We start from the raw sequence: 12,069 nt of genomic DNA on the forward strand, positions 1-12,069 counted from the left end.
TTGTTTTTTTTTCTTACTCTTCGAAATTTGTGAAGTTAGCAGCCTAGCAGCCTGGCAGCCTAACAGCCTAGCAGCCTAAAGAAAACTAAGGATAATACAAACGAAATGAGTCGGTAGCACCTACTTAGATCATTCCACGTTTTATTTCAATATCGCGATCTTTATTTTTTCAAATATTTAATTTTATTTTATTTTTCATTCTGACGCTTCGAAATTTGCGGGATTAAACATGTTTATCACACACCCGTGCCGATTTTGCGACTCCCTAAATATGGTATTGCACGGCCGTGCATATATTTTGACGTGACGTTATAAGCGTTATACAAATATAATGTAAAGACGCGCTAAATATTAGCGTTAAACTATAGGCGCGTCAATGAAAAATGACTCTTATTTCACTTTAAACGGTCTTTATTTTGGGTATGGGATAAATAGAATATTAAATTCGTGTAAGTTCATTACTGAATTTATTGCACTCGATGAATAAAATAATATTATGCTCGCCAGAGGCTCGCATAATATCATTTTATTCAACTCGTGCAGTAAATTCAGCATTGAACTTACACTCATTCAATATCCTCTATTTTCGAATAATGTAGGAAGTAGTCTTAATCTTAACATTTTCGCGGCTAATAATGTCGCTGTCTATGGACAATAAGCGACGTCATGTGACTTATTCATGATATGCTATTTTGTATGTATATGTTTATAATGAAGTTGACGATGTTCAACGCATATTTATTTTAGGTCTGTAAAGATAAATCGGTTGAAATGTAAAAAGATATACAATGCATATGTTTAAACGAACACATTAATGAACATAAAGATTATCTGAACTTAAGAACAATACCCATTTGATCAATAGCCGCGATACTGAAAAAAGACGTGGAATAGTCTAAGTATGTGCTACCGACTAATTTCCGACGGTTTTCATGTTTGTTTTATCCTTTGTTTTCTTTAGGCTGCTAGGCTGCTAGGCTGCCAGGCTGCTAACTTTACAAATTTCGAAGAGTAAAAAAAAACAAAGTTCAATATTAAAAAAAAATAAAGTTCGCGATACTGAAAAAAGACGTAGAATAGTCTAAGAATGTGCTACCGACTCATTTCCGACTTTTACATGTTTGTATTGTCCTAAGTTTTCTTTAGGCTGCTAGGCTGCTAGGCTGCCAGGCTGCTAGGCTGCTAACTTCACAAATTTCGAAGTGTAAAAAAACAACAAAAAAAACAAACAAAGTTCAATATTTAAAAAAATAAAGTTCGCGATACTGAAAAAAGACGTGGAATAGTCTAAGTATGTGCTTCCGATTCATATCCGACGGTTTACATGTTTGTATTTTCCTTAGTTTTCTTTAGGCTGCTAGGCTGCTAGGCTGCCAGGCTGCTAGGCTGCTAGGCTGCTAACTTCACAAATTTCGAAGCGTCAAAATAAAAAAAAAACAAAGTTCAATATTCAAAAAATAAAGATCGAGATACTGAAATAAGACGTGCAATGGTCTAAGTATGTGCTTCCGATTCATATCCGACGATTTCATGTTTGTACTATTCTTAGTTTTCTTTAGGCTGCTAGGCTGCCAGGCTGCTAGGCTGCCAGGCTGCTAGGCTGCTAGGCTGCCAACTTCAGGCTGCTGGGCTGCTAGGCTGCTAGGCTGCCAACTTCACGAACATATATCTGTATACATGCGATGACAACATAAATGTCCGTGACAGTTATCAGAAAGTTATATCATAAATAGCAGAATAATATTTTGTTCCGGGACATTTTATTTTGTTAACTTACAATATTTATATTTGTATTAATTCATTACAGAGACCTTCTATAAAAATTCTGTGAAAATCGACAATAAGCTCGCGGAACAACATAATGTTACCTGTTATAAATGTTATAGAACTATTTCAAAATATATTAAAAGATAGATAAATCTTATACATAATTAGACATTAATTTTATAATAGGGTATACCATCTGTACTCTTACCACTGAGTTAGTGATGAGCCAGATCAAAGATTGATAGTGCGAAACTGGTTTTCAATAATTGGTTAGTATCTATAAAATAAACAGAAAACTAAGAATGAGGTATAAATGCAGCAACATTTACAGTCTGATCTTTATGATTTTCACTTTACTTATACACTTTACACGAAATACTTTAATCGTAGGTCGCTTGCATTCGGATGTAATAGTGTCTATGTTCTGACGTTTATAAGTCACAATTATTTTCACAAACTTACTTGCATAACAAAATTAATAACAAAAATGGATTGTTTCAGGTCTAAATGATGTAATATGGACACATATTCATTTCTTTCTGAATAATACAGTTTAAATTAGTATTATGAATGGAAATGTTAAAAACGCTTTGTATGATAAAACAGCGAGTTTCCGATTTTCCCGTCATAACACTATAAAAAGGAACCGTCATCAATATTGACTAAACAATCATTCAGATTTTATTAATATAGGATATCGATTTTAAGATATTAGACTGCCTATAAAACAAACTCAAGGGGATAAGTATGAAAACTGCACATAGCATACCTTTACTGTGATTTCAGCAAACCAAGATAACGTAACCTAGCTGTTACTTTTGAAGTGCATTATTTATAATACCCAACATTCAAGATTGTTGACATAAAATTAAATTACGCTTCCTTTTAGCAGGTTTTTATATTTCAAAAGAAAGAAAAACCCAGAGTTATAAGATGTTAAAAGGTAAGGTAATATTTAATTCATTTTTACTGTAGTGCCGAATTTAGCATTTTTTTAATGTAAAAGTAATTTGTTTCAGATGACATTACTTTGTGACTCTCTTAAAAAATACGGGCGATATGATTGATCTTTAATACATTCTACGACAGCAACATTATTTTGTTCAGCTGTGTTTCATTACTTTTGAACACTGATGATTGAATGCCTATTAAATTTGTTAGTACGTAAGGTAAGAGACAACATTTTAATTGGCTAACAAATACGTTAATATATCGAAAGTATATATTAGTTATTTGTAATATTTATTAAGAATTGATTGATTGATTAGTTGATTGATTGATTGATTGATTGATTGATTGATTGATTGATTGATTGATTGAGTAATTGATTGAACGGAACAGCAGACTAATTTCTGCAAAATTTAATCCGAAAAGAACACATTGAATGTCCCAACTGGTGGTGCGATTTGGTTCAGGGGTATAACATTTTCTTAGTAACTCTGACCACTCCTTGAAATACTTTAAAAGTGATAACATCTAGATTACCTTTATATGCTCTTTATTTATAGAAATAAGAAAGATTTTTTATTAATTTATTTTCTATTTTGAAAATCATCTTCTTTTTTTAAAATAGATCATCTTCTGTGATAAAACCTGGTTTCTGCTAGTACCTGATTAAAATTAAAAACATCATTTACATTTGTTGTCAAAAACCACACCACTACAAATGATAAAATAATTATGTTGATCAAAATGACAATAATCACTAGAACTACACTGTTAGTTCTGCTTATTCTACAACTGCTAATGCCTTTAAGCTGTTGTTGTTATGACAACAGTTATCACTCTGATGTTACTGCTGCTGTACTTTGCTTCTGCTGTTAGTATTATTTCTGATTCTACTGTAACTAACGAAGATGTTCTAACAGGTGTTGCTAGTTACTATTGTTACTTCTGTTGATGATCTAACAGGCGTTGCTTTTGCTTCTATTGTTACTTCTGTTAATGTTCTTACAACTGTTGCTTTTGCTACTACTGTAAACACTTCTGATGCTACTGCAGATTTGCTTCTGTTTCTACTGTTGCTACTGCAAATGTTCTTAGACTCTTTCTTCTTATACTACATTTGTACTCTCTGTTGCTACTACAACCATTATTTCTGCTACAACTGCTAATGCTCTTACAGCTGTTGCTTCTGCTTCTATTGTTACTTCTGCTTATATTCTTCCTAAGATAATGTAAGGATAATCATTTTTTTCACCAAATACAGTCATGATTTATTAACTATTTTAAAAAGTCTGCTTCAAAAGAAACATGCCAGCCATGTTCCTGTAAGTGTCAATATAAACTAAGTAAGTTTGACCCTTTACCAATATTTCATAATATTTTATGTATAGTACCACAATGTAATGTTATACGTTATTTAATGCTTTGTGCACTGAAGTTTCGGAGAAAAATTTTTTGACATAAGTCAATGTAAACATTTTAAGAAAAAACAGAGAAAAACTGAATCCCTACAGAAAACACGACAAAATAGAAAATGTTGCAGGCCCGGTTCTATTGAGCCTGTTCATGAACGGTACCGGGAAGTGCAAATTACCGCCCACGCCCGCTAGCACCAGTTTAAGCAAAATTCAACATCTTAACACGAAAAAGATGATTTTTTTATTTAGAAACATCAGCAGCAGATGTGTTCATGGCCGTTATCATTGAACCTTCAAAGTGACACTTTCGTAACATTCCATAAAAAGTGGCTTTTGGTCCCCAAGTAAAGGAATGCATGTGCCCTAAACGAAAGAAAAAACAAAGTTTGAAACTAAATAAAATGGAATTCTGAAAGGGAATCTGAGGTTATGAAGCCCGTATATTACAGACAAGGCATCAACAGACAAATTCAAAAAGCAGTCAACATATCCTAAGGTTGATTATACAGTATTATACAGTTAAGCCATTTTGGTCAGCAGAAGCATGATTTAAAGGCCTGTCAAGTTACTAACTTGTTCAAGGTCTTTTGTTAGTAAACATTCAATTTTATATTTGCATTTGTAAGAAACTAAAAAAGGTCAGTAGAGATAATGAAATATAGAGATTTTGTCGAGAGCATATCTACTACACGCATAGAGGGATTCAAATGAAACTTCATAGAAAAGTGCACAACTATAACAACTATAAGACTCAGCGTCATGCGCATGGACAGGTCTCTAGGTCAAATGCCAAGGTCACATTTAGAGGTCATTGAAAAACACTTGTTCGGAGCAAAACTTCAATTTGCATTGAGGATTTCAATATTACTTGGCACAACCATTGTGCGGCAGAGTGTTGCGTGCAAAATTAAAGTCCTTGCGATCAAGGTCAAGGTCACACATAGTGATCAAAGTTCCCATAGAAAAATATGAAAATGTGTATTTGGAGCATTGAGTCATCATTTATTGAGGGATTAAAACACAAATGGTCATTGTAATGACTACGGGTGTGAAACATGTAATTTATGTTAATATTTTTGTCCAGTAAATATCTCCTACACGCATGTTGGGATTCAAATGATGTTCACCACTTTGAGAAGCAGTGTCACATGCATGAACCAGGTTTATAGGTTAAAGGTTAAAGTCACAATTTATGGTAATTGTGAAATGCTTGTTTGGAGCAAAACTTATACATTCATAAGGGGATTTTAATCTTACTTGACACAAATGTTCACCATTGTGAGGCTAAGTATTGCGCACATAATCCAGGTCCCTGCTGTCAAGTCAAAGTCACATAGAGAGAACAAATTAAGTATGAAACAGAAGATGTGTACAGGGACCATCTAGTTATCATTTATGGATTGTAACACAAATGATAACTATCATGACTACAAGTGTTACACAAGTAATTTAGGTTAATATTTGCAAGGTCAGGGTCACTAGGGATGATAACATATCCAGATATTGTCAGGATATTACCCAGAGCATATCTCCTATATGCATATCTATAATTAATGTCCATATCTCTGTCTAAAGCTTTTGTGACGGGCGTATTTTTTGACAACGTTGCCCTTGTTTTAAATATTATTATGAAACAAATAATTGCCGAAAGGTTTCGGTAATTTCCTGACAAGATTAGCAGCTGCAATTGTAAAATTGTTTTAAAATGGTTTGCAACATTTATTAAGTTGTCGAAAGCATTGAAACCTTTACAATACCGGATGAAATGTACATTTTTAGACGACATATCTACTTATTTAAGTGGATGTAATAAAGATTTAGAATCATTTTCTTTCGATACAATACAGTGTTTATAAAATCACAAAATTTGCTTAGCATATAAATTTTTGTGTTTTATGTCTTAGAGATTTCAAACAATTAAAGTTATCATCAGTTTTAACTTTTTGGTAAAAGTAGACTTTTTTAAACTATTATTTGAAAATTTTGCATTATGGTATCTCACTGTCATGTTGAATTAGAAATACAGTATATTGGATATTGACAATAATATATAAAAAATGAAATATACGAATTTCTACTAACATATGAGTATGACAAATCATTTTCTTAATATGTTGCAGGAAATGGCTGAAAGTATATTGGAAGACAACCTAAAATTTTTGCTTTTAGTTGAAGGTGTTGTCAAAAAAGCTCAAACAGAGACAAAAAATAAGAATTCAAAAATACTTTGTGATGGAATAAGATACTTTATCGAGACCTGGCTTTATCTGGTAGAACGAATAAGCCCACTTTATAAAGTATCAGAATTAATTCCAGTTGGAAGTTATGCCGAGGGAACTAAAATAATACGAGCAGACGAATTTGACTTTTTGGCTGTTATTGAAGAATTGTCAAAACCGGATGTGATAAAGATAGATGTAAATGAAAGCGACATTAATCAAGGTTTGGTAAAAATCGTAGTAGCAGACGAAACATTAAAGTTAAAATGGAGTGGACTTTGTAAAGAGGGTCATTTGAAATGCTTTCAGCCAATAAACTTTCCCAATAAAAATGAAAGCAGATTTGGACATGTTGTTATTCAAGCTTTAAAAGAGTTTATAAAAAGCTCGAAACAACTAGAACTCTCAATCGGATCGCCAACTCACATCGATTGCAATATTCCTTTATGTAAAGTAAATGATACGTTTTTACATTTCAGAGGAGCTCGTTTTAAAGCACCTAATGTTATCTTAAACTTTGAATACGGGAACAGAGAGGTATCGGTTGATGTTTCACCCGCAATAAGATATCATAAAATCCACGATTGTTTCAGAGTAGATGACTGCGTTGGTCCAAAGTTTTCTGAACTTGTCCTTCGTCGCAAATCTCTGCTGCTTGTCGGAACTGAAAAGGAATCTGATTTTAAAGTGACTGTAACGGAAGCAGAGGTTGAATATATATTGACTGTCATGAAAACCGAGCACAAGATCATCTATGTATTTCTCAAGTATGTCAATAAATTATTCACGGAAATTTATCCTTCCTATCTTACACTTACTTCATACACTCTGAAAACAGTTTGTATTCATCATGATGTGAAGTGTGCAAAGAACGAGAGATCCATTAAAGAATGTTTAAAATCAGTAATCATTGATCTAAATGTTAGTTTAGAGCAATATTTTGTTGCAAGTATAGTAAATAAACATATTAATCTTGTCAAGTCTTTTAATAACGATGATGACAGAGATTATGCTGTCCGAGCTCTCAATGAAATTTGTCAGTTGCCTACAGAAATTGAAACCGTTGATGACTTTGAAACATTTATGAAGCAGGTTGCTGATGTTGAGCGACTGAAGAAAGTGAAAGGTACAAGAATTATCAATGAAATTATAGTATTTTGTTCGCTTATTACTTATAAATCAAATGCAAAACATCGCAATCCTCGTGTTTCTGTAAAGAGCAATTATTTTTTTAAATATTTGCCGTTTATTAATGCGTTGTTTATATGATAAAAAAAACTGGAGCCTTTTAAAGAGAATGTTTATCCGAGACAAATGTTGGGGTTTTATTACACTGATGATAAAAACAACATTTGGACAAATGATTTTGCAATTTATTTTAAGTTTTTTTTTTAGTTTTTACTTCTTTCTTGAATTCTAAACGCAGTGCTGATTCATTATCTGAATACAAAAAAAAAGCCATTAATGCAAATGACGAGTTTTTATTCATGATTTTTCTTTACAGTGCAGATTATGTACAGAGATCTTAACTTGTATATAATGAGATTACAATTACACTTTCGATTAATTGTGACATTTGAAATACTGCCAAACGTTTAATTTGTGCTTTGTCATACACAGTGACAGACATTTTGTTTTTTTACTTTGTCGACAGCTGCAGAGGAAGCCGCAAAAAGTATGAGGGAAATTTCTGAAATCTTTGCTACCGAGCTTCAAGAAAAAGTTTCAAATATTGTTGCTATGGGATTTGATCCTGATGAAGTGAAAGAGCTTGTACTAGGTCATTGGGATAGTCCTGAAGATTATATTATAAGAATCCTACAGGCTGAGTGGGTATGTTCTATAATGTCAATCATTGCTTTATTTATGTTATGCAATCTTTGATTTAACTTTATTTTTATTAAAAACAATACTTAATGGAGTATTTTTTAACATTTTAAGAGACATAATTATACTGTAATTGAGGATTATGCCATTAAGAGCAAAACGACACATTTATTTAGCTAAATGACAAAATTACAAAATCATGAGAGTTAAACCGTTTTCCAAAAGGTATGCAAAAGTATTACAGTCAATGTGAGTGACATTCGTATTTATTTCACGGATATAAAAACAAGTACATAGTTTAGTGTAACATCATATTTTTTTATTCCCCTTCCACATCTACGTTGCCACCCTAAAGGTGCATCCAGGTTGCTATCCCCAAAGGTCAAGATTACACTTAAAAGTCATATGATGAAGTTCATATATTCCTGTCTGATGCTTTTCTTTTCAATTACTTTTTAATAAAGTTTTTAAAACGACTTTGTATCAATGGTCACAATAATGACATGATGTGTGGAGTGCAATGTTCAGGTTGCTACCCGCAAGGTCTAGGTCATAATAGAGGTCAAATGTTAAATGTAAACAATTTTGTGTTCCCTTCATAACTTTTTAACTTCTGATTTGTTTAATTATATTGGCACAAATTTTCATCATCATCACCTACAGGGGCGACAACAAGGTGGCTACCCCCAGGGTCAAGGGTATAACATATCCAACGGTCTTGTAATTCTCACCTGAATGATGTATAAAGCATGGAAACTATTTCAAATACATGTAATACATTTGAGTCACAATCAAAGTAAAAATAGTTTAAACAGGACATATCACTTAAGCCCACGGAACAACTTTTTTCCTAAAGCATGATCAACCAAATATATAAGAAACATGTTAAAATATGAAGTCCTATATTACTCATGGTTACCAAGACCTTGACCTAAAAATTCAAATAAAATTAGAGGATTTTCAAGGATATGGATATGGAAAATAAATGGTCAATAACTGTAACAGACTTTGTGATAAGCAAATGTGCTTTTGATATACATCGCACAACATCAAGGTCACGGTTAGTTAAAGCATAAAAGGTCAAGAGGTACACATTCATGTCTGCTATGGAATGGGATTTAGCTGTTTTTCAGACTGCTTTGTTTCAATTTGTAACTCATTATGAAATTAAATTACATGTACCGTATAAGTGGTTTTTTCTGCGGTGACTTTATTTCTGCGTTTTCTGCGGTCAGTTTCGGCACCGCAGAAATAAAAACCGCAGAATATTTCTCTTACCTGCTACGAAATGTTTCCTACATTGTGACCTGTTTCGTCTAAAGTAATAACGACTAACAAATTTTAACTGTTAGCGGGTTTCCAGTTGTATAAAATTGCTGTCGGCTAAGTATGTAATCTGTGTTTGTTAGGATGTTGTTATTGTTATTAGGCTAATTTAAGAATAAAGATATTTAAAAGCATTCCAACCCATATACTTCTAATCGTTGTATACTTTAATTGTCATCTGATTTACGGTAAACTTCTAACAATTTTATTAAATTAAAATAACTGCCGGGGTATATTTTTTACACGTCAATTCACGCTGATCAAAGATGTATACCTTTCTATTGTTGCGCATTATATTTGTTTGCAAGCAAACCATATAATTCTTTGTAATTACTATAGAGTTCTGCGGTTACGACGGTGAACAAATGCGAACGTGTACATGCATATATAATAGAGAGGGTAATGTGACATAGACTTTGATTAGACGAGTTGCAGAATTTAAATCACGTTTTGTCCAAAGAAAGTGCCGCAGAAATAAAGTCCGCAGAAATAAAAAAACATGCCAAAATTTGGAAAAACCGCAGAATTTGGAGCTCGCAGAAAAAATCACTTATACGGTATATGACTTAATTGAACCTGTAAGTTCTTTATTATATGTTACTAAAGCGCGTAAGGGAACGTGAAAAGAAAAAGCTTAAAGTCGAAGAAGTCTGTTCCGCAACTCAAGGAAAGCTAGTGTCTGACACACATTCTGTCAACGAAGAACATTTAAATGGTGATGTGCCTGAGGAGCTATCAAGTCAACAAAGTAGCGCCACTCAAATTTTGTACCAACGGCAGAAAGATGTTTAAACATTTTCTAAACAGTCTCAGAGTACAAGCAAAATGTTTGTGATACACTCAGCGATGATATAAAGTTTTGTATCTCCCTGAAGTTCGTGTCTTCCAAGAGGGTCACGATGTTGAAACAATTTTTAATATTTTTATACAAAAGTATTGGCAGTATTTAGAATAAATTGAGAATGTGCGGAGAATTATGTAGATTGGCAATGGAGATTATACTTATACAAGATCTAAAGTTTTGGATACAAAACCTTTAATCCCATATTAACAGTCGGGTAGATTCGAAATGAAATGAAAATGTTAAACTCAGTTTTATTCTATATGTGTAACAAAAAGTTGCTATCCTGCAATGTTTAATTGTTAAGGGAATATAAATAAATAGTTTGTTTTAGATGATACTGAACGTACTTTCATATATTTATTATAAATTCTATAAGTAATTACCTATGCAATATTAAATGTTGTAATGAGACAGAGTACGACCAGAAGGTGATCACCGATCCACTAGGTAAATAATGAACCCGGGGACCGACTTATTTCACCGACTCATCTCTTACGTCTATTAATGTCTTTAACAATACAATACCAAACTTCATTCAGTCAATTACATTAACATATGGTTAGAACTAAAACAAACAAGAATAGAGTAGTTCAAAAACATTAACAATTCAAAATAATTCTAAAACAATCCATATACTTTGCTCACACGTCTCATATAATTCTTATTGAATGGCATATGTACTTCTGTGATTTATTTGACGTACATTTGATGAGACTTAAACTATTTGAGCTTGAACTTGTATACGTCATATTTCGGATCAGACTGAGTCAAACTGTTGTTACTTTATTTGCTTTCAAACGAAATTGTGAAAAATATCAGAATCTTTAAGTCGCTTAAATCAATATATGTATTAAAACATTAACATTTCAATATCTTTTGTTATAAGTTAGTAACTACATGTGAAACACTTGATAGAAGAATTCAACAGCGGAAAAGGAAACTTAAAGGAAGTTTATACATGATAAGTTCAATGGGCACTTAAACTTCCTGTAATTCAATTTTTTGTTGTTTTTATATCATAGATATGATGCTAAATGAAGATTCATCAATATTGTAAGTTCTAAATAGCATTATTTGTTAAGATAGTACCGAATTTACATTTCACGTAAATAAAGGGAGGTAATTAGAAATTTATTTTCTGAGTCTATTTTTTCAATTAGAAATGAATGCATGTATTTTAATGATTACATTTAATGTGGACATATTTAACATATTCTTAGATGTTAAAAAATTGTTCTAGAAGATAATTATATACAAATATAAAATTTCACTTAAGTATGGTAACAACCTTAATTACAACATACCGTATTTTTACGTAGCGATTGATAGTATAAAGTAAAATCTCGCATATGCTGAGCTTCGTCGTTTGAAAGAATTTTAAAAAAACCTTCCCGCTTCATACGTTGAAAGGCTGTTATTTTCCGCTAAAATTGCATTAAAGAAACAAAATGGCCCAAACATTGCTATCAAACTTCAAACTTTGATTCTACACTATAAGATGACCCTAGCTTACATATCTTTGGCTCAGAAGTAATAATAGTTTCCATCGAAATCCATCGTGAAGCTCCCTGGTGGGCGTTCCTTGCCAACTGGTTAACGCCGTTGGTATAAAACCACTGTGGGTTCGAATTGCGCCGGGGACATTCGTTCATGTGACAAAACTGTCAAGCTAGCAATCGGAAGATCGGCGATTTTCAAGTGCCTGGGGTCCTTCTCCACAAGA

General features: G+C 32.6%; 1 protein-coding gene across 1 annotated transcript; it reads left to right on the top strand.

Annotated features, from left to right (window-relative positions):
• Positions 1-2,589: 2,589 nt before the first annotated feature.
• On the top strand, positions 2,590-11,216 carry LOC132723838 (uncharacterized). Its single transcript, XM_060708635.1, has 4 exons — positions 2,590-2,710; positions 6,251-7,475; positions 8,004-8,182; positions 10,109-11,216. Exons 2-4 carry the CDS (start codon positions 6,254-6,256, stop codon positions 10,292-10,294), a joined length of 1,587 nt encoding a protein of 528 aa, XP_060564618.1. The 5' UTR covers positions 2,590-2,710; positions 6,251-6,253; the 3' UTR covers positions 10,295-11,216.
• Positions 11,217-12,069: the final 853 nt, after the last annotated feature.

Source organism: Ruditapes philippinarum, unplaced genomic scaffold (assembly GCF_026571515.1).
Source record: "Ruditapes philippinarum isolate M1 unplaced genomic scaffold, ASM2657151v2 ctg7552_1_1_1_1, whole genome shotgun sequence".
NCBI classification, from domain to species: Eukaryota; Metazoa; Mollusca; class Bivalvia; order Venerida; family Veneridae; genus Ruditapes; species Ruditapes philippinarum.